General features: G+C 40.0%; 1 protein-coding gene across 5 annotated transcripts in view; it reads left to right on the top strand.

Moving 5' to 3' along the window:
* Positions 1-13,921: 13,921 nt before the first annotated feature.
* Positions 13,922-24,103, top strand: part of TBC1D2B (TBC1 domain family member 2B) — a 37,278-nt gene continuing 27,096 nt past the window's right edge. For all 5 annotated transcript variants that reach the window (XR_011048987.1, XR_011048988.1, XM_068410563.1 and 2 more), the window contains exons 1-2: positions 13,922-14,287; positions 21,137-21,290. Coding sequence is in view for 3 of the 5 variants with exons in the window: in XM_068410563.1 (XP_068266664.1) it covers positions 13,922-14,287; positions 21,137-21,290 (520 nt within the window). In the remaining 2 variants the exon portion in view is untranslated. The remainder of the gene's footprint in view (positions 14,288-21,136; positions 21,291-24,103) is intronic.

Here is a 24,103-nt window from a genome sequence, read left to right on the forward strand (position 1 = left end):
AGAAGTGTATGCAGAAGGAAAGAGAGTCAAGGACACTAGTGTGATCATCTACTGATTTATTCTGGCCCCAAAGCAGGACCTTCAATCACCTCTATGACTGCTGAGGCAGCCAATTTCTAAACTCTTTTTTAGCTTAGAAATCCATTATAGGGACAGGAGGAAAAGACAATTGTGGCAATAATTTTTAATCAAGATTCACAGGTGATTTTTGTGAATGGGATTTGCTTTCTATCTAACATCATCCTTCTTTTTAGTATTTCTGCTAATTGTGATGCTGTGGTAGTGTTGCTGGCTGCATGTTTCTTTTTCTTCTTGAATTCATGAAATTATTTAGATTCCTTTTTTGTTTTATTTTAATGATTTTTGTTGGCTCACAATAGAAGTTTGGGGTTTTGTTGTCAGCTTTGATTTATAATAGTCTGTGATGTGTGGCAGGGATTTATGACTTGACTGTTTTGCATTTTTCATCGATAAGCATAATAAGATAAAAAGAATTTGTTTAAAAACAGAAAAAATTGTAGTTAAATGTTAGTAACCACTGAGAATGGAATTTTGGCCTGATGCTTCTTTGAATGCACGTGGTCAGTGAAAGCGAACTGAACACAATGGAAACAGCTAGAAGCACTTCTGGAATACCCCCACTACTGTGGGATCTGGAGAATAACGATGCCTCTTCATTGTATTTCTGTCTTCAATCCAGTTGAATTGCGAAAGTGCAGAGCACTGTTAGTTTTTTTTGTCATAGAGCTTTTCCAAAGTTCACAAGAAGATATAAGATATTTTGGTCAAAATTTTGGATAGATTCCTATGGAAGATGAGCGTGAGATTGCAGAGGTCTTTATTATGAAGGGTTGTATTTTGTCCATTATGAACAGGGAACAAGATGATAGTTTGTATTCAGTCTTCCAAAAAGCACAGGAGAGTGTCTAGACACTATGAGAAAGAGTCTTTTCTTGATTAAAAATTCAATCTGTGGATCTATACAATTAAATACTGGCATTTTGGCTGCCGTAAGATTAGTGTAATTAAGAGGAGAATGAGCCAGAGGGTTTGAGTTTGTCCCCAAAATTGGTCTTTTTTTTTGGTTTTATTTCTTTTCTTCTTTTACTTGAACTTCTTCATTCTCCTGTAACTGCAAATATTTTAGTATGTTCAATCCCACTCAGCAACTAATTGAATTCCAAAGTCCTTAACCTGCCTTAGCAAGGGCAGTTGTAAGACTTTCTCCAAAAGACTCAGTTTCAGAAGTTTGGTAATGGCCTATCAAATCTGTAAGACTTTGAGTGCAGCTATCCCCAGACATAACATCGAGGCCATTACTCAAGTGGTGGATGACAAAATGCCAAAATCAATCTTTACCTCTGCAATAAAAGTTATGGTTTAGCTTGGGCTGGGAACACACTGATTTGATTTGACATTCTCACTTCAAACTTGGTAGCCCACAACTTAGTATAACTTGGATTCAAACTGCATTTTATCTGAATAATCAAAGAAGAACTTTTGAATAGGAAACTTTGTCTTTGCACAGTCAAATTTGAAACTACTTGACCTTGGAAAGCTCGGCTCACAAACCTAGTGTTTTCTGCATATATTTGTTGGTTTTTCTTTCTGGTTTGCTTTTGTACATTTAGGTAATCTTTAGAGATAGAATTGGCATCATGTAAAACCATCTTGATCTTTAACTTTGGTGATTAGCTGGATTTTGGATCTCACAATGTGGATCTCTGTTATTTGAGCCAAAACAATGAAATAGCAATAGTAAGCAGCCTCAGTGTGGAATGATTACAGGAGAACAGTGAGACATACATACATTTTTTAATATATATATATATTTAATTAGCATTTTGCCTTACTGGAAACACAGAAAATCAGAAATTAATTTTAGGATATTGTGGTTATATACTCACTCTCACATGTTTTCAATTTCCCATCCTGGCCGCTCTCTTTCTGTTCCTATTGACCTCCCAAATCCAGGCTCTGTTCAGATTCACAGGCCCACACAAGACAAATACTTGACATAGGAATACCTGACTTGCCTGTGTTAGCTGTTTGCTCCAAAGCATGACAGTGTGTTCTAGCTTTACAACATAATGGTTGCAAGATTTTTTTAATGTGAGCAAACACCACTATATCTGTATACCTTCCCAAACTGTTTTTCATAAACACACATGTTAAAAAAAAAAAAAACCAAAACCAAAAGTCCCATCTTGAAGCAAGCGTGATATAGAAAATATCAACTATGATGATTATATTTTAATACAGTTAATAATCTAGAAACACTGTCATGATGGTAAGTGTTGTAGCGTTCTAAGTAAGTTTGGAAATTGGCACTCTACAGCTTCAACTGTGATTTCTGTAGGAAGGCTCTTTCTTAGTCCTTTTAATCTTAACATGTTGGAAACCCTAAAGCACGCTATTTCCTGTACGATTCAGAACATGTAGAATGAATTTTAGGTAATATTTAAGAAAGAGGAACCAATTCAGCCAGTTTCATTTGGACAAAACTCCAAACTAATAATTTCAGCATGATTCTACAGGCAATCTGCCTGTACCACAAGATTTCAACTGAGATGGCCCTTGCGGTTAAGAAATTGTGTTATGCCTTCTCATTCTGCCTTTTCTAACTTTCCATTATGGGCCACTGACCACTATTTTCTGTTCTGTAGTCTCTGTGAACTGCTGGCTTTTCACCACTTCTCCATATTGCCAGACATGAAAACCAAAAGTCTGCATATTCTTCTCTACGCCGAGACTACAAACTATGCCATTTTTGATACAACTTTTATGTAAAGAGACTACAACTTCTTTCTATCTTATTCATCCTACAGTACTTCTCCCTATAGGAAAGTTACACATCAGTGTTCTTCTACAGGCCTGCAATCAGTCTGTGCTTCAACCATTGCAGAAGTTAGACTGTGCCCCTGGAACACAGCCTTAACGAATCCATGTATCTCAGAGACATAAAGAAAACCTTGTCCATCTGGACTTTTTCGGCCTTCCATATTTAATTCAAAAACACCATGGCATTGAAATACTCATAAAAAAGAGATCCTGAAATGAAACGTTTGTTAGTTGTGTACACCTTATTCTGTTTCTCTCAGCCTATACTGTAATTCATTTGATTCACTTCCGTTGCATTACCACCACCTTGAATTCTTCCTCTGAATTTGACCTCATGAACCTGAGTGAAAATGCATTGTGTGTGCAAGAAAACCACCCCTCCAGAACCTGCCACTGAGCCAACTGTTATCAACAGATTCTGGTAGGCAAGCGGCAGTGTAAGGTTTATCATTGACCTATAAGATGAAAAGCTATATGAATTCATGGTGAGCTTAAGAAGTAGGTGACATATCCATCATCTGAATTTGCAGGTATGACACCGGAGCATGAAAAAAGGAGTGCAATTTCTCCTCCATAACATACTGGAGGAAGCATAAAGCACCTTTTGCACTTAAGCACATAAAGCCATTTTGATCCCACTCTTCATAAAATATTGAATACTTTCAAAAGGGCAGCAGAGAAGGGGATATAAATATGTGTGTCTCTGCTGTAGTCACAGTTCTCGTGGTCTTACAAAAACTGAACATTCTAGTCCTGCAGCCCTCCATTCTTATGTGGAAATAATGGGAGGGTTGTTTGGTGCATGCTGCTTTAAAACAAATCTCTTATTTATAGATGAATAGAAATATTCCATTTAGCTAGAGTGATTCTGTACTTTTCATGAGAGCACAAATACTTTTGTTCTTTCATTTGCAAATGGTTTAAAATAAACAGGAATGACAAACAAGTGGTGGTGCCTTTCACAGAAAATGTAAATGATTCAGGTTCCCCTTTTGGAGCTAATTTTATGAGCTCTTTTATCACTGAATGATTTATTGGAGTTTAAAAAAATTTTTAAAAAGCCTGCCCAAAATATTCAGAAGTGGCCAATGAATTCTTAAATGCCCCTTCTACTTCTTGGTTATTCAAAGATTTTAAGCATCCACAACTAGCCTAGTAATTTGAGGTTTATGGTAGTCTGTAAAAACAAGACCCATACTGACAGCTTAGGTCAGAGATTTCCCCTGCCTGTTCAGTCCAAAACCTGTGTTCTTTGCAAAGCCACGCAGTGTTTATACTCTGTTTTTGTCAACATCCAACTCTGAAATAACATTTTCCTTAAGAGCACCAGAGACAGACAGACTGTTTATTTCTGCCCACTCGCATCCTGGGCTGCTTGCTGGAACAGGGCATCTGTTAGGGAGGAGGCTACAGAACGCCTGCAGCAGCAGCTTGTGGTCTGTGCAGTCCCCTGGACCCAGATCTGGCCTGTGCTTCATCCCGTGCTGCTGGAAATGAGAGGGGTTTACAGAGATGTGTATGTGAGCCCTCCCGCAAGTCTTGAGGAACTTGCTGTAAAAATGCTCTCATGTTTGATTTTCTGTTGTTACACATCTTGTGTTCTCATTATAAACCATCAAACCACGTGTGAAAAACACAGTTCTGAGTGAGAATTTTACACCTATTTTGTACAGCTATTGAGCACCGCAAGTGCAGGTCAGGAACCAGGACTATATTTGCCAGTAAGTCTAGCAAAAGATTAATGTAGTTCATTCTTGCTACTAATGAAACTGAGGAGGATATGGATCAAGCAAAGCTACCTATCACTAGAATAAAGTTATCTCTAAGTCTGCTTGAGATGTGCCTGAGAGAGTTTCACATAATACAAGATAGAAAAGTGATAAATTTAATCCATTCATACTGTGCACTACGTCATCTGCTAGATCTCTGCATTGTGTCAGAAACCAAAGTTCTAGCTTATGTCCTGCCGAGTGAATTTCCCCTTTCCCTTACTATTTTGTATGTCAGAAGGGTATTGGACCTTGAATTTTTGTTTCACTAGAAAACTGTTTAGGAGCTTAGAGAACTACTGGTAGTTGAATTGTGACATCCCTCGAGACTGAAACCTGAATGCTTGCAAGGGCAAGGGGTTTTCATTCAGATCACTGGGATGCCCTGTCTGTCAGTATGTATTAACTTTATGTAGACACTGATCTACACGTGCAGAGCACCTGGCTGCTCCTTATCCTTTGTTGTCTTTTTGTAATTCAAGATTCATAACAAATACATCAGGGAAGAGTTCTCTTCTGAAACATTTAACATCCTTGCAATCTCAACTAAAATTACTTTTTTCAAGGAATCTTCTAGCAATATCGCAGAAAAAACCCACAAACTGTACTTTATCTAACATGAGATGGAAGAGAATGAAGAAGTAAACAGAAGCAGAGATCACTGTAGATCTATGTCATAAAGAAATACAGGAGATTAAAAAATTATTTTCTTTGCATTTATAGTATTTTTACAGTTTAAATCTTTTCCTCTAAGAGAACCTTGACCAGGGTAAAGATCACAGGATATCATCTATTGGTTTTATCTCTTAAGTGTTGTTAAACTGAGAAAAAATGGAATTGATAAGAGCAAACATCACCTTTGGCTTGCCAAGTTGCTGTTTTTCTGTACTCATATCAAAATTAATGGAAATGCCTGAATGCTGTAATTAAATGAAGCTTTATTTTCCTTTGTTTATGTAAAAGTTGTTGCTAAGGTGGATTCTAGAGTGAGGGTAATGAGCTCAGGCTGAAAATTAGTAACTGTTTTCTGTAAGTCACAGCTCTAAGGTGACTACCAACTCGTTGTACATCACTATGATGTTAATAAATGTCTGTCTGAGTACACTTTTCTTTTCAGTAAGTGCTTTTTCCTGTGCTAATTTCACTCATGTAACTTAAACACTCATCCTACAAAGGAGATCCCAATATGTTGGGCAAACAAGAGATGAGTTTCTTATAAGTGTTGGAACTTGAGATTCATGTTAGCATTAATTGGATCCAATATCCATTGTCAGAGAATTGTCTGCATGGGGCAACGCAACCCCAGATGAGCTTGAACACTCGGACAGCAGAGTGTAGTTTTGGGTGCTGAGGATATCTTCAGTCCCAGAAGTAGTATAGTCGTATCAGCACAACACTGTATTTAGGTACACAATTACCCTGCCAAAACGCTGTATCAACAAGGCCAGCGCTGGCTCTGGTCCTGTGTCATGCTGTATTATTCAGTGTATCCCTTAATTTTATTCTTAACTGATGTTTCTTGTCTCATGGTCTGAATACACTTGATGCTAGAGCTTGCCATAATTACTGCCCCATATCCTGCCCCTTTACTCTTTCCTCAGGTAAATTTATCAGTTATTTCTTCAGGAATTATGTCTCATTTGGGACTGAAGAGTCTAAATCAACGCCTAATGCACTGGCAGTAAATAAGCCGTCTTAGTTGTCCTCATTACTCCTTTCTCATTCTCAGTTCTTTCATCAGCCTTCTCCAAACACCCTTCCGTTAGCCCTCTCATCTTCCTGCTACAATTGCAGAATATATTACATTAGCTATTCCTTTTCCATTAGAGGTTCCGAAGACAGAATTTTCAAGAAAGAGGGTCTTTGTTTTAATAAATCTGATATTGTCATATACTTCCCCAAATTCTATCTCTTCTCCAGAGAGATTAATTCTAAATGAAAACTCATGAAAGAACATTTGGGAGAGCTGTTTCTATGTGTAGATCTCACATTCAGGAAATAACTGAGTTATGTCAGTACACAGCAGTCTTATGACTGGGTAGCTATCTGGTAAATGCTTAAGATTAACTCAGTGAAGCCTTCAGAAGATTCCAGATAAAAATGACTGCTATAGCCATTAATTGCTTTGAGTAAGGTATATATTCCATAATCTTTGTGAAGAGTTCATAAGTACCTCAAAGGGCAATAAGAATGCATTATTATTAGTTGAAGCTGGCAGTCCTCAGACTAAGCACGTATGCTATTTACAGTATTCTCTGTGGAGCACAAGCACTTACTGTTTTGTATCTGCTAGCGGTGGTATTAATAAAAGGTGACGCTGCAAGAGGCAGTTAGGATTTGAGGTGGGGAGAATGGAAAACATTTGCCTTCAATAAACTGAAGTGTTCTTGGAGCAATTCTGAACACATGCCATGAAAACATAGCTTAGTAATGGCAAATTTGGCATATATTGCTGGTAAAATCGGGTACTGCAGAGCAGCTGTCTGGATATGATGGGGTAATTTTCCCCTCACATTTTCTTAGATAACACTATTACTTGATATGTCTCTTAGAAAGGACTTGGGTTAGTTTGGCTCCAGATTTGAATGCTGTGATTTACTCTTGAATCTGTATGTCCTTAGTTTTCCATGTGCTTCCTGTCTTCATCCAATGCCAGAAGTTCCAAAACAGAAAACCACAGGAAAAGCTGCTCTGGTAATGTTTGTCTTGAGCAGAAACAAACAGTGAGAGAGATTTCCTGCAAAATCATTTTCTTGTGATAAATGTAGCCTGGATTCTAGACCAAATAGTCTGGCTAAATCTGCCTGGTTTTAGGTAAGATTGTATCAGTTATACATGCTTATTTAAAACATGTGTAAGTGTCTTTCAGTTTACCATCTTTAGTTTTTTTTGATCCCATTCAGCTTTGACAAATATATTTACTAGAATATTTGACTTATTTCTTGAAAAGGGGTGAATGGACCTGTGATAAAGTTAAGAATTAAAAGGATTTGAAGAAAGCTTATTTGCAAAGAGCTGGTCTGGCTGTTGTAACTTTTAACTAATACTTGTAAGTATGTTAAGCACTTCATAGTCCACATAAAATGAAAAGTTCCTGTCCAAAGCATTTAGGCTGGAATTCATCCCACTGAAGTTTAAACACTGAAATTATGTGCTCGCCCTCAATATCTGCTGTTTTGCCATTGACGCTAGATGGAAGCTGGAGCGAACAGACAGCTTGCAACATAAATTCCATGTGTGGATTATACTGAATTTGCAACTGCAGGTTTAAGCCTCAGTTAAATATCTAGAGACTGGGGAGATGAATCTGAGCTTTCTGTGAGATGGACATTCAAAGTGAAGATAAAATGGTAAGAAATAAGAAAAGCACACCTGGATCAGAATTACAGCATGGGTGTTGTTGGCACTCGGGTTTCTGGGTAAGTTGTAGCTGTAAGTGAATGTTGAGTCATCCACTGAGGCACACAGATGAAGGGCTTGTCAGGGCTTGTAATTTGCCACAATTCCTGGGGAAGTCCACCGGAAGGATACAGTGAAGGTTTCTCAATGTACCCGTGACTGCCAGTATCTCACGTCAGCATTAAGCCTTGGCTGTGAACTGTTATGTTTTTGGAGAGGCTTCTGTTAGGATTTAAATGGACAGAGGGAAGTGATCCACAGCTTCTCTACATGGGATGAAGGAAGTTCAGGAGCTACGGAAGAAGTGCATTTTCATGGTTGCAGTTAATACAATGAAAAGGGGTCAGCCAGGATGTGGTGTACTAAGAAATGAGTTAGTCAGGACAAGGGCCACAGTGTGATTGACAGGTAAGAAAACTGGCTGGGCCTCTGAAATGTTGTGCAGAAATCAAGAACAACTTTTGGGCACAGCTTGGATTAGAGAATAGTTAAAAACTTGGAGGTCACAGACCCTGACAGTGTTACCGTGATTTAGAATAGTTCTGTGCCATCTCTGCTAGTGCAGGCAGGTCATGCAAATATTCCTATCAGCCACTGCACCTGGGAAAAAGGGCTTGCAAACTCTTAAATGGAAAAAATTAAAATCTCTAACAATGAGATGTGATGTCATAAACACTGATAGACTGTAGAGCTGTTATGTAAATAATACCATATATTTTTAGATTTTTAGAACAGCCTTACTCAGCGAGGTGAGCTTGACAGAAAAATATATAACCCAGTAGACCTGTAGTATTTTTTTACACCTTAAAATTGGCCTTCTGAACTACATAAGAGCAAGAAATGGTAAAAACACTACATCAAAACTATCTCCACTAAATGCTGTAGATAAATGCCAGCACAAATATCCATGTATTTGTACAGCAGTGATATACTTTTTCCTGTCACCTCTTTTCCTTTTTTTAGTTTTCTGTGAGGTAGCTTGTCTCGTGTACTACAAATTTTGCTAATCTGGTGACCCAGGTGTGTAGTCTGAGGACTTCCCTTGTGCACTTTGCAGTTCTGTTATGAAGTTGTACCCTGGGCAGAGTATTACTATTTTCATAAAACAAGACAAGGAATCCCTGCAGCTCAAGGACAGCTTGTCTTCCTGGTTACTAGTCCAGCTCTCTGACTTGGACATCTAATCCCAAAGAAATCCCCTTCCTCCATTCTGATAGTGCAAGGGTAGACTTCTGACCACAGGAGCAGTTATGAATTATCGACTCCAAAATTAATTGTACTAATCTCTCTTGCTTTCACTCTTGGCTGTTATTTTGCAGGATGACTCTTCAACATCTCCTTCTTTCCTGTTCTAAGAAAATCTGACTATCAAGAGTGACTTTGAGCATCCCTCCAGTGAATGTTCTGGGTTCATCTTTAAACTCTTCAGCCCAGCGTCGCTTAAGCTGCTATACAGGGAATAAAGGTAACCTTAAGCAGCCCTTCAAAGTTATTTCTTGCTCTGTGAGATAGTGGATATAAAACTTTTGTGATCCATTCTATCCCACTGGGTCTTTCCTGATTCTTGTTATATGTAATGCTTCCATGTAATATAAAAAAATTACACAGAAGAAGGATTACGTGAAGATTTTTGTTGAAGTGTATTCTGTGATCTCCTCTGATCTTTCTTTTTATTGGACACTTCTGCGAGTCCCCCCTGTACGTACATATTCTTAGGTTCTCCACTGGGAATCAAGTATACACATGGAAATAAGTTCCAGTGTAAGCAGCTGAAATAATTGTGTTTTATTAATTGTGTAATTATCTGTGTTTGTGTCTCTTGCCCATTAACCTTTTTGTCCGTACAACAGTACTCTAAATTCTTCTGCTTTTCCTCTTCAGCATCCCTATCAAGCTCTGTAGCAGTTCTCTAGCCAGTCTGGATCTACAGAATGCTGACAAGCCAACGATTATGTGCATGCGGATTGCCCAGCTTGTTGCTAGAGTTAAGTAGTTTCTGTTCTTCTATTCATAAGGGGTCTAATTTGATTCTCTCTCCTCTGCATGGCTACCAACTTGCCTGCATGTCTTTACAAGTCAGATCACAGATGTGTAACCAGAAATCAATGCTGCCATTCACTGCATTGTATAAGTGTTGCTTTTTTATAGCGAAGAGTCCTTGATAAGATGCAGTGCAACAAAAAGTATAAACAATGCATTTAATGTCGTATATTCAACTGCTTTTATAAGAGACAGTTAATGGAAGTTAAATTAGATCTTTCCTACTGAATCGGAAACTACAGATAAGCTTCCCTGCTTATTCAAGGTTTGTATCTTTTTTTTCCATTTTGAGAAGGGAACACAAATGGGGAATGTGAGACGGGAAAGGAGCACCATCTAGTGTTTAGAGAGTAATGATGGAGAACGAAAAGTGTATGAACCATTTCCCATCAGTTAAAACAGAGAGACCATGTAATTCTTTGGCTGACTTGTTTGCATATAAGGAAAGAATTTATTCTGGAAATGTAATAATATGATGTTCTTCATGGACATTGTGGTGACTGAGAGGCAGGGGAATGTAGAATGGCATGTCAGGCTACATCAGAAACAGTAATTTGGAGAAATTTTTTGCCTGTTTGTCTCTGTTGGTAAAAAAAAAGCTTAGGAAAGTTTTTGGTTCCTGACCTCCAAAGAATTTAAATAATAATAGGCCAAAACCATTCACTCTTCAAAATAATGTAGTGCAACACTGTATGCGAGTACTATACATGATCAGACTATAGCAGAGTGACAGTATTTATCTTGGCAGCGATAGTCACAGTTAACATTCTGCAAGAACCTGCAAAGTATTTGTTAAAATGGAATAAAAGTAACCATTTAGCCTATATCTCAGCATGCAGGTTTGGACTGATACTGTGTGGGAGAGGGTTTGAGAGGGACAGTTGTCTGTAGTTTCATTGCTCTGGAAAACAAAAACTAGTAGATGTTCACTGTGAGCTCTGAAAAATTCTGGTTTTCATCTCTAACTGAATCCCTGTATCTCAGAAGATTTCAGACCAGAGACAAAGTCATTTTTGCTTTCTGTTTTGTGAAAGGAAGCAGTGTACACTCTCAGCCATTCTCATTTTGGAGCTATGATCTCACTTTAACCACAAGCATGGTACAGATGTGCTGCTTGTAATTTGTTGGTGTTTTCTGCACTTCTGTAAAGATGTCAGCGTGAGCCTGGCATATACACTAACTGTGTGCTCTCTGCCCCCATATCTAAAGACAGACTATATCTTGCATATTTACTTTTTTTTTAAGAATAAAATGTGGACTTATTCAAGAGCTGTGAACACTTATATTCATTACAAGATAAAACCATTACAATTGTAATGAGTTAGACCAGTGTCTCCTTTTTCAGAGTAAATACAGTTTTATTTTTTATGTGTAATAAATGGCCTTGTTCAGCCAAAAGTGCTGTTACTAAAATATTTATTAATTTTTAGGAGAGAAAAACACACACAAAAAAAGGGCATTGCAAATATTTTCACATTTGACAAGCTTTGTGGTTCTTTTGGGGAGTATAACCACTGTTCCACTCTATGTAGAATTTACTTGACGGTTGCACTATGGTTAGGAGTGACGTGCACACCAAAAGCTGCATTGGCCCTTGCCTCTGGGTGGGAGGGAAATCTCATCTTGTGAGATGCTATTTATGTTTGTTTTCTGGACATTTGTTAGCAACAGAATGTCACCTATATCACCTTAGAAATAAGTTGCTGTTATTTACCAGTCCACATCTGGATCTTTTTGTGACAAAAAGGGCATACATGAAATAAGGAACTTATTTCCCAGGAGGGGGAACTTTCTGTTTACATGAATCAACTGTGAAATTAGGGGATTCTCCTGCTTTGAGTGTTCTAAGGAAGCTGCACAGAAAATTAAAAAAGAGAAGTATTGAGAGCAAAAGTTTTGAGGATTTAAGAACTGTTTTTGTGATTTGCTGCAAGATGTGATTATTGATAGCCAGTAAGAGTCATGGGTGCTCAGCATGCAAAGAACAAGGCCATGCTTCACTAAATTGATGAGATAATGTAACAGATCAGGGATAAGTGCTGGGGCACTTAAACTTGTCTAAATGACTGAGATAAGGAACTGGCAGCTTCTAAAGAGAACCAGTGTTTTCCCTGTGTAACTCATGTTCTGGCAAACAACACTGGCTGAGGAGTATGATGCTACCAGAAGACCAAGAACACTTTGTATTTGGGGAAGAAGATACTGAGCAGTATCTATGGAAGAAACATGAGTGACCTGTTGTTTAAGCAGGATCAACCCTTCTTACTTTCCCATTTACTAACAAAGCCTCAACTTTTGACAGAGCAGAGTCAGTCATTCTGGTCTGAAAAAAAATCTAGCCTTAGTTTACAACATTTAATCTTCAGTGGATCACACTTCATGTCACGTGAGTTGACTTAGGAGATAACTTCCAGGCCTCAGTTTGTATAACAAATTACTCGTTTCTCTGCTAACAGAACACTGGCTGTTTTCTCACTTGACATATTTCTTATCAGTAGGTGACATCCGGAGGAGAGGACTTGAAGAATTCTGCAATCCCTTATGTCAACATCAGAGTGGAACCCATGGACAACCACACTGAATATTCAGGTGCTTCATATCCTTTATATCTTTTAGCATAGAATGAAAATATTGTCTGGCAGATGAGACAGTTACTTTTTGTTGAGAAATTAATCAAGGCATTTAAAAATGAGGTCAGAGTAAGAAGCTCTGGGGAATTTAGGATTTCTGGATAACTTGGACTTCCAAACTGTCAGAATTCAGTCAGATGAACCTAGTTCATAAATAGCATAATCCTAATAATGCCATTGCAGACATCAGCTGCAACCATTGCAATGACTATTTTGACAGCAAACCTTTTGTGCTGTATTTAAGGTTGAGAATGAAAAGCTGAATGTCATTAAGCATGGAATTGTCTCCTCCCATTTTTGGATGATTATGCCACATCAGACTGTTTTCTCTATTTGTGCCCAGAGCGTTAGGCGTGTTTGATAGAAATAAGCAAATACCATGTTCCAAACACAAGGAGAAATTATATGAAATTATGTGTACCTCCCTGCGGCGGCTTGATCTCTTCACATGAACTGTTCTGTTACAGAAGTTCTCTATTATTAACACTAGAAGTTCCCTAGAGTCGAAAATGCGCTAGATGTTGCAGTGAAACATTAAGTTTGGCCTGTAGCCATTCACAAGGCTAAACCCTGTAAGCTACAGCTTTTTACCTATGGCTACCTGCACGTTCCGTAACTTTTCCCGTAAATAATATGATTTGGGAGTGATCTTTAAATGCCCGTCAGCAGGCAGAGCAGCGAGGGCTTGCTAAGATCAGACACTGCACAGAGATTGTGAAGGCGTTGTGTGGCCCCTGCCCTCCTTTGGTTATTGCTGCGACATCAGGCGAGGCACTGGGGCAGAGATAAGGGTCGGAACGGGAGACTACAAATGAGTAACGGTTCCCAGCAAGAGAAGGGTTTTAATCTGACCGTGGGCTAGCCCACGATTTGGAAAATACTTTTTAATGTGGTCACAAAACTGTTGGAGCCGGTGGCGATAAAGCAAGGGCCGGCGCATGAGAAGCGCGGACAGCAGCCGCAGTGTCTCGAGGCAGACAGACGCTTTCCACGTCAGCAGCGGCCGCTGCCGATTTCCCGGAAAAGGGCCGCCCCAAGCCCCACGCAGGGCTCCGTCCCGGGGGCGGCGGGGCCGTGCTCGGCGGGCGGGGCGGGGCGGGGCGGCCCCGGGCCTTCGGCTGTGCCCGGAGCCGCGGGCGGGGGCGCGGCGGCCGCACTACAAGTCCCGTGAGGCGGCGCGGGCCGAGCCCGCTCCCTGCGCGGCGGGCGAGGCTGCGTCCGCGGCGGGGCTGGGGCGAGGCGATGCCGGCGGCGGGCGCGGAGGGGGAGGAGGGCGCGGCGGCGGCCGGCGGGGAGGGCGCGGGGCCCGGCGGCGGCCCGGCGGGGGAGCAGGCCGGCCCCGGCACCCCCAAGCTCTGCGGGTACCTGCAGAAGCTGTCGGGCAAGGGCCCCCTGCGCGGCTTCCGCAGCCGCTGGTTCGTCTTCGACCCCCGCCGCTGCTACCTCTACTACTTCAAGGGGCCCCAGGAGCCGCTGCCCCTCGGGCACCTCGACATCGCCTCCGCCTGCTTCAGCTACCACCAGCCCGAGGCCGGCGCCGCCGCCGCGGGGGACGAGGCCGCCGCCTTCGAGGTGCACAGCCCCAACGGTGCCGTCGCCGTGCTCAAGGTAGGCCCGGGGGCGGCCGGGACCCGGCCCCTTTGCCCGACCCCTTCCCCGCAGCGCCGGGGGCAGCTCCGTCGCTCCCCCCGGGGCTCGGTCGCCCGCCCGGAGCCGGCGGAGCGCGGCGGGACCGGCGCTGCCTGCGCCTGCAAAGCGTGACAGCCCTCCGCTGCGTTTGTGTGGTGTTTTAAAAGAAGAAAAGTAACATTTCGCAAACGCAGAGTAGATCAGTAACGCCAGGCTATCCCTAGCGCTCGCTTGTTTTTTTTTTTCCTTTATGATTTTGTTTTTAAAGTGCTCTTCTGAAGGGGAAGAGAACTCCTCTGGTGAGCATGATCCCGCCGGAGCAGGATGGGCTAGCTGGCTTGGTTGAGTGGGTTCGGTGGAAACGTCTGGGTAGAAAAAAGATTTCCAAGGAAATGTGGTGGGTTGTGGGTTTGGAAGTTGAGAGGGAGCGGTTGGTTTTCACTTTTGGGGTGTTTATTTTGAAACGGTGATATATGGCAGAAGTCTTCATCTAGACTGCTTTGGGAGGAAGGAAGAGGAGGAGGGGGAATTGTTTCCTGATAGTAGCAGAGGCTGCTTATCACATTGTCTTTGCAAGGACTCAAGATTTTCGTAGGAGGAGAGGTAAACGTTAGGATTGTTTTACGTATCTTTGCTATGTTGTCATGCCTAAGAAAAAAACCCAAGGAAACCATTTCTGCTCAATAAAGAAGAAATAAATTCTCCAGAGTGTCCATTGTATATATTGCCCACAAGGAATGTTCTTGTGCATTGAGTTTTCACGTGAACTGCGTTCTTTTTTAGCAAGATCCTTAATATTAGAGTATAATCTGTAAAGTTATTAAAGTAAAACAACAGAACTTCCTGTTGAATATTGGGAAAGATCTTTCTTATACGCTTATTTAACAGTGGATATTTGAGCAATGATAGTAAATGCTGAGATTGTAGTCCATGATTGTATAAAGCTCTTCAGTATTCTGTTTTGATAAATATAAAAGTTTGTCAAAATAAGAAATCATTAACATACTTTGCTAAAGAACAAGCAAGTTATTTAACTGGAAAACTAATATGATAATTTTAAGTCTATTTGGTTAAGGAAAAGCAGTGTAATCAGCAGTTTTGCATGCAGTCACGTGTAAAAACTACCTTTGTATAGCTGTAACCAAAGTTTTTATCGCTTTCCGTGAATCTGCCTTCATAGCCTGAGTGTTTATGTTACAGAAGTTAAAACTGGAGACTTGGTGTAAGCTTTGATTTTGATAGTTTGAGGGTTTTTGGTTTTGTTTTTGAAATAGTATCTAGTGAATTTTATGTGGAAATCTCTGGGAAAATACTTTTTGTTTTGAGGGTCCTGTTTGAATAGGAGGGTCTTTGTTGAGAAACATGTAATTTATTATTAGGATTATAGTGGGAAATAGTATATGCCACCAGCCTCAGGTGTCTTCTGCAGTCATGAAGATACAAAATCGTACTCAACACTGACGCACAAGCATAAGGAACAGGGAATTTCCTTTTTCATGTGTTTCTTGGTATCTTAGTCTGTGATGTTACTGCTCTGCCCATACTTTTTATATTAATTTTTTTTCCTGTACTGTCGAGGAAAGAACCTGCATGGGTTGGAACTCTCTTGGTATTTCCCGTATGGGAATTGAGAAGAGGTGCCAGTTAAGGAAGTCAAGGTCATTTCTGTAATTAGCAGAAAAAAAAAAAATAAAAATTTGTATTGTCTGCCTCTCGTATTATGATGCTTATGCTAAAGCAGCCAAGTGATTGTCCATAAAAATGCAATTACGTTTTAGGTGTTTATATAATAAATAAGGAATTAATGAAAATCTTGAGGGATATTGCAGGACCGGCTGGCATTTTGTGGCTGCGTGATTCACCAAGGGATAAGGGTTTTGCAGCTGGAATTAATTTTCTTCTACCCAACTCAATAGTTCTTTAAGGCCTTTAAAAACATCTTTCACCTAAATTAGGTAGAAATAGAATTAATTCAAGATATTAAACTAAAAAAAAACCCAACCCAAACCTTCCCCCCCCAAGTGATCCAGCCCCTGTTGAAAACAAACGTGATTTAATCTATCAAGAAAACATTACACACAGAGCACAAGGAATAAAGTCAAGTCAAATGTAGTCTTCACCCTCTAACTCACATGCCTTGTTTTCCTCAATTTGCTGCTTGTTCAAAATTTCCAGACCTTGTGATCTGATCTTTCCCATTCACTATTATAAGCTGAGCAGAGCAATAAGAAATAAGCAACTGGAATTCCAGATTGAAGTGATGGTGCTGTTGAGGAATGCATTATTTCTTCATAATGCCTCAGTTTTTTGTTAATGTAATGATTTCATCATCTGGATTGCTCAGTCTTTGTCATTTAATGGGAGCTGAGGGTTGTATGATATACTTGGGGTTTGTTTCTCAGTTTGGTAACAATTTCAGGAAGAATATACTGTCGCCTTTACAGCAAATAAGGCAAATTGTTCATAATTTAGAAATGTAGATAACCAACCTGAAGCTTGCATGATTGTAGCTTTTCTGTGTATTTCCAACAGTTAAAAGTATATTAGAAGAAGCTAAGTGTGTGTAAAAAGCTTTTCCATTTAAAATATATAACAGGTACCGTCACTTTAGGCAAAGAAGCAGAGAAAATTGTATACTTCATGAATTATGGATAGATTATGTTTGAGAATATGTTCATGGAAAGGACCTGATCCTGCAAATACTTGCTGTAACACAGAATGCTGGTAATACAGTCAAGTGAGTATTTGCCTGTGTTTGCACAGTGAGGTGTGTCATTAAGGGAGAGAAGAATTAGCATTATGAATATACATAAACGAACAAAGGGGTCATTTCTCCTTGATTTTTAAAGCAGTGTCTTGTAGTGATGCAGTTCGTTTGCTTTTGAAACAAAGAAACACTGGCCAGTGGTGATGGACTGTGTCTAGTCACTTATGGGTGGATAACTTCTCTGTGAACAGTGGTGAGCTGGGAGGGGAACAGAAATCGCACAGGCTTCTTGAAGAAAAAAAACTTTTTGGGTTATTGGCCAAGTAGCAAGTGTTCCAGACACTGCAGATTTTGGAGCCCAGATCCTTGAAAGTATTGGACAGCAAACTTGCTGAAATCAGAATTGTTTAGGAGCTTTTACTTTAATTCATCAATAATCTTTAAGGATGCGGCAGTGATTAATAATGGGGTGCTCCAGCTTAAATAGTATTGCCTTAGGCCCTAACACCATTAGGGCCTAACTCAGCTTAGAGTTAGATCAGCAGTGAAGGTGATCTGTTTTCTGAGCTGATTTTTTTTTTTTTTTTTTTAACTTCACTAGTTAGTGGTGCAATGCTTTAATTAAAAATTGGGCTGCCCTCCAAAAAAAGCCATCTGGCTCCAAATTTGCTGTTTGAGCATAGCAGGATTAATAAATCTTCAGAAATGCAAACTTTTGGGTGATGTTCCCTTTTACAAAAAAGCTTGAGGGAGAGTTTGTGTTCAGAAAAGGATTGTGGCAAGAGTTCTCATGAGTTTCCTCAAAATAGCAGGTCTGCTTGTTGCGTTTCTTTGGACTCTTCCTGAAAGTGTTTAATATTGGCATACATGTTCCACCAGTGGGTAGCTGTTTTCCCTAAATAATTCTTCTGTTTCTGTCATGTGTGCATTGGAAGAAGGCAGTTCCTGCAGCATCCTTAGTGGGAGAGTATAGAGGAATTTTTTAAAGTAAATAATAAAAATTTTCCATCATTTATGTTGAAAAATACATGGAACTGTATGTCTCTTCACTTACAGTGTCTTTTGTTGCTGCCTGTAAGTTTGCAATAGTAATTCCTTATCTCGCACCAGTTCAGGTTACGTTTATGGTGGTTTTTCTTCTCACAGAAATGCCTCCATTAAAATGTGACTAGCTAAGGTTCTTTCTTACTGCAGAGCCACGCAATAGGTTAGTACAAGTCAGGATTTTTTGTGAGATCTGACCGATGCTGCACCTAGTTAAATGTTCTGTCTCTCATGGTGGGCAGTAGCCAAATACACAGAGAAGTCCTGAGAAATGGGGCAAGCATGGACATGTTCCTTTCTTTGACAAGTAAGGTGAACTAAAAAAAAAAGTTTGCAAATTTGTCTTTTGTTCAGGAGTAGAGGAGAGAGGGAGACAAAATATTGTATGTGTCGTTTTTAAAAAACAAAGTCCATTTCAAACAACAAGCTTCAAAGATTAATTTTGTTTAAACAAAACTTGTCTTAACAGAGATTCTCAGGATACTCCTTTACTTGTAAAGTAAATAATTAAGATGCCTGTATAAACTCAGCAAAAACTGTTCAAAGGGAGTGGAAAATTCCCTAAGGGAAGGAAGACCATGTATGTGAAGGAAGGCAAAATAACAGGCAGGGAGCAGCAGCAGGGTACTAAGTAATTCTTGGGAAAATTACTTAAAATAAGGGAGTGAGAAACTTGTACTGCTTGGCTGTCCTGCTTTACATCGAAGGACCGTAACTGCTACCTGACCCGATGTGTAACAGTGACATCACTTGTACACCAAGGATGTGTATGTGCTGCTCAGCAGAGAACAAGTGCAATTGGGAATTTAAAAGCAACAACAAGGAGCAAGTCCAATAAAATCAATTTGTGGTTTTCTAAAGACTGTTGGGGAGAAGACAAGGGGACACATTGTGGAAAAAGGCTCATTAATGTAAACTAGTCATGGGCAGAAGTTAATTGTAGGTATAACTTAGATTGACTGCAGGTGAATTGCCTCATTAGCTGTGTTGTGGTAGCAGATAGAACCACTTAAGTACTCCATCCTGTGTTAGTGGAAGCTGTTTGAATTCTTGGTGGTTTTCTGCTGGAGCACAGTAAAACGCTGCTTTACAAGGCCTGTGTGCAAGTCTATCTAAAGGGAATGTAGGCTCTCAGATTTACCAGAAATGAAGATGTGCCACTGGATAAAACTCCAAAGGAAATACGTTTGTGCTAGAAATAGAAGGGGAGACGTTTACTCTTTGCAAAAAGGGACTGGAGTCTGTAGACTTAAAGACCACTGCTGCTGTGGTCATTCCAACACTGCCAGTGATGGCTGTGTGCATTGATGTTTCCCAGTGCCCAGTTCTTTGCCAGTTTCTGAGAACCCCCATAGACAATTATAAACTATTCTTTTCCCATGTGTGTTTTATGAGGGAAATGTTTTCCTCCAGTTTCCTGTGAGCAAGCAAGAATAAATATATGAAACTAATTTCCATTTCAGATTAGAAATATCTTGCTTACATATCTTTCTTACCAACTGAGACAAGTGAACCTGCAGCGTCCTCTTGTATCACTGTTTGATTTATTTCTCTGTTGAATTTGATTTATGAATGTTTACTTGATTTATGTGTGTTATGTCTTCTCATGTGTATGGTGTACTGAGAGGCAGAGGAGCAGCAGCTCCAGGAATAATTGTGTCGGAGCCATTTGCTGTAGGATGTTGTGGATGTTAAAGCTCATATGGGTGCAAAAAGCCAAATCGTAAAATAAGAATCTATCTCTGATTGTTAAACACTAAGATTGCTGAGCTAGAGAGAGCACCCTGGGGAAGCATCAGTTCTTGTTGGCCATATTGCTTATGCTCTGTCTTGTAATTAGCTGCTCTCAGGGTCAAAATACGATGGTAAGTGGATCTTCCGTTTGACTAGGCCAAAAGTGTTCTCATATCAAAAATGAAGACAAATCTGTGCTATTTATGTGCTTTAGGCAGCACGTACTGTCCTTCCTCTGGAAGGAAATCTGTTGCTTGTTGCTCTTGTTCTTTTGCAGCTATGCCCTGCACAGGTACCCTCTTCAGTTGTGATAAACAGAACAGGACGCTATTTGGAATTAAGTTGGCTTTAAAGAGGAAACACAGTCATTTGCCCAAGTAATGAGCGTTTTTCATTGATAATGCCACCAAGCATTTTGGGAGAAGGTAGGAGAAAGACTGGCTAAGAGGTAAGCGCTCTGTGTGCTTACAAGCCAGAGGACTTAGGTGAGTGTCCCTTCCCAAGCGTTAACCTTTTATTCCTGAACACACCATGTTCCTAGTGTCGGGTGCTTGTTCTGGGCTGGCGGCTGAGGATGTATGGTGGAATAAAAATGACTTTTCCAAGTGAGCACCTGCAATGTCAGTTACTATCACGTAGTCTCTTGTTGATATTTGTAGATTATCATTTGACACGCTTTGAAATGACTCTTGCAGCTGTGATTCTTACTGAAGCTTAAAGATGTGTTTGAATCCTTGCTCGCTTATTACCTATTCATATTAATGACTGTAAGCTTGTAGATTAAATATTCATGTTGGTTTTTTTTTGTTTTAAATATGACCTTTCTGTAGAAGTTAGTTAGCTCATGGGATCATCAGGTAATACAGTATGTAGATTTAGTCGTTAAAGTAGGACCCATTACAATGCATTATTAATTTGTTTGTTTCTGCTGGTAATAAAGCAAGTCAAAAAAAGAAAATGTGAATCTTCCTGAGTGTATGGGACCTTTTTTTCGTAACACAGATTTGTAGTTATATATTTAAACAACACTTTGTGTGTGAAATATAAGATGCAGCTGCTGTGTTTTCTAATGTTTAAGTGTAAAACTGGCAAAAAAAAATCCATGCAACTACTTCTAATGGAAAATGGATTTGGCATGAAAGTCAGGGATGTGTTAAGTGTGCACAAGGTGCACCTAGTACATTGGTGGTTAGTTCTTTTAAATCATGCTAGTTTTGGGTGGTGATACCTTGCTGGTCTGCTGATTATCTGGATTGGTTTTTGTTATTGCACTTGGAATTACGGCATTCATACACCAAATACGTGCAGTGATCTCACCAGTGCTCTGGTTCTTTGTGTTGTAGGCTGCAACTCGTCAGGATATGACGTACTGGCTTCAGGAACTTCAGCAGAAGAGGTGGGAATATTGCAACAACCTTGACGCAGCAAAAAGGGACAGCCGAACTTCCCCTACACCAAGTGACTTTTCCAAAGGTCTTGTTGCCAAAGACAACCCCGGTAGGTTGATAATTTGAGCAAAACCAGAATGCATGTTTCTAATTCAGTGTCAGTTAATCAGTACAAGACATAGCACTGGGATAGAGAACAGTCTTAGGAAGTTTTTTTGTCACATCTTGTTATCAAATAACTCTATGTAAACTCTCTATGTGTTGATGATGCTAAAATTATTTAACATGAGTGTAATTTTATGTGCGATTTCATATATCTCTTACGAAACCTGTTGATTTCTTTAAAAACAAGATTTTTAGAAATGAGGTAAAATGGAGTAGTCCTATGACTAGATTTCATGAAGTAGCAAAGGACAGTTTAGGTTAGGTAAGTTGTCTTATAGTGGTTGCAATACCATAAAAACTTGGTGTGTTAAGTATCTTGAGATGTAGACTCCAGTTCTTAATGGGAACAGGTATATTTTGCATTCTGAATGATGATACTTTGTTCCCAAAAAAGTATGGTATGGTGGATCATCTGACTGGGATAAAAATATTCTGCCTTTTAGAACTGGAAGACAGTTTGCACTGATGCTACATAAGTGAAGTTCAGTCTTCATAATACCTTTAGCCAAGCAAAATGTAATTTTAGACTAGTGTCAGAGTTATAAAAATGTATCAGTGTATTATATAAAGTTATTCTGCATTTTTTACTATGTTGCTCAGGCCCTTCTGGACTGTTTTATTCCTGAATCATTACAGAAATGGGTTGCTTGCTGACTTCTGTTATCCAGCAATAAGACTGAGTAAAATCCTGTTCTGTGCCAAGTTAGACATGTTAGTAAAGCTCTTCTGAGGTCAGAGTCTTGAGGTCAGACATACTTCATCAACAGATTTTATATTTTGTTGATTTCAATTTGCTTGTACTGTAAACCCAGAAATGTTAAGCTGTCTTCTTTCCTGCCTTTCTCTCCCTGCCCCCAGTTCAGATCCCATGCTGCAGTGTTGTCCTTCTAACCCAGTTCACTGCTTTCATTTGAGAGCAGTCTGCTTGTGGCTGCTTGCTCAACCACAGCTGGTTTGAGAGTATGTGTTTTCAGCTTGATGTTTCAGCTGCACCAATCTAACAGCTAGTCACTAATTAAAGAAATGCCCAGCTCTCTCCCGTGATCTAGCACTGGTGCTAGTCTCAGCCTTCCTTATGCTAGAGCAGGGAGTGCAACTAGCAGGAAATGTCTTTTTCTCCAGGTTAGTTTTTGTCTAACGTAAATCCTGAAGTGGTTTACTGTAGGGGCAGATGAGGGCCGGGATTAGCCCAAGAGAATTGTTGGGAATGCAAAGTGGGATGGTTTGAGACCACCTTTCTGGCAGCAGACAGTCTGGTTAGCAGCTTCTCAAACCATATGCTGCAAGAATATATGTATTGGTGTGCAAAGATCTCACAGGTTGCAGGCGTTGGAAAGGGTAACAGGCTTCTGCTCTTTCAAACCTTTGCCTTTCTACCTTCAGCCCCTCTTTCTCTGCTATGTAGTCTCCCTTTTTGTGTTTTGTGGTGTTTGTCTGACCCTGTGCTGAGTTGGTTGCATTCAGAAGTTAGCCAAAAAGGAAGGGTTTTTTTTTTCTCCTAGATTAATGAGTGGAATAAATTTACTGTGCAATCAGGTGACTTCCAGAGCTGATGGAAGGGAGGGGACAAATGCTTACGGGGACAAATACGGGAAGGCAGAGTAAAGGAAAAGTCTCCCTCTTTTGGCAGCAGACCATTGGATCAGATCAACTATAATATGTAGCTTGGCCTCAAATCTCTGTTCTTTGTTTGTGCTACTTCCCTCGGAGCTTAGGTACAGTTTGAAATTAACCTGCTGTCACTGCAGTCTGTGCAAATACTGTTCCCTCACTCCTGTTTTACATCAGATCTGGCAATCATAATCCAGTCACTTCAGATCACTGATCGGATGTTTTCCTTTCTTGTAAATTGTTGGGAGTTTTCTGGATCAGCAAGCTGAACCAATTTGTGTGGGTTTTTTTTTTAATTAATTATTAAATCCAGTGCAAGTAATGTCAAGATGAAATGCATGGGCTGAGTAGACCCATCTCTTCAGGGACAGCCTGCAGTTAAACTGCATTATGTATAATTTGAAACTGCATCTCGAGTGTCTCATTTTTGAGAACAAATCGCAATGATGACTTTATCATCAACTGAAGTGTTTTAAGTAGGGATTTCTTCTGGGGAAAGAGCCTGAATGATTGATGATCATTTCTCCTTTTTAAACAAGTGCTCCAAAAGTTTCCTGTAGAGTTGGGGGACTCTTTAAGGCTCTGATTCCATGTTGATGACTAAGATACATGTCTTGTGTTTTTAAAAAACAAAAAGTGAATGTGCATTTGATGATGTGCTTTATACTGGAGCATAGAAATTGGTTTGTTTTGCTAATGCTTGAGTACAGATGCTATCACTAATGTTTTAAATGGGGAAGTAATCTGTCTTCAGTCCAGAAACAAAACTGATCACTGTAGTCTTGCCTGTTTTGTCCTGTTGTCCTCCCACCACCCCTCCACCGTCCCCCCCCCCCCCCACCCCGCCCAGTTTAGAAATCTGGAGTAACTAGAACCTGTAAGTTTTCGGTGTGGGGTGTTTTTTTTTCAGTTGAAACCTATTGTATTATCTTTCCTCTTTATTAGACAGTGAACATGATCAAATGTTGGTTTTATCTAATTCATCTTAGCTGAATTTTGTTCAGCTCAAACAGCCAAGGTCCAAAAGAATTTGGAACTTAGTTTGGCCGATAAGGCACTGAAGAAGTTTCCATCAGCACTGTTTGTAAAATAAGTCAAGGCAGTGTAACTTGTACCTATATTTGAAAGATGACATGATACGCTTCT

This window comes from Nyctibius grandis, chromosome 11, assembly GCF_013368605.1.
Source record: "Nyctibius grandis isolate bNycGra1 chromosome 11, bNycGra1.pri, whole genome shotgun sequence".
Lineage (NCBI taxonomy): Eukaryota > Metazoa > Chordata > Aves > Nyctibiiformes > Nyctibiidae > Nyctibius > Nyctibius grandis.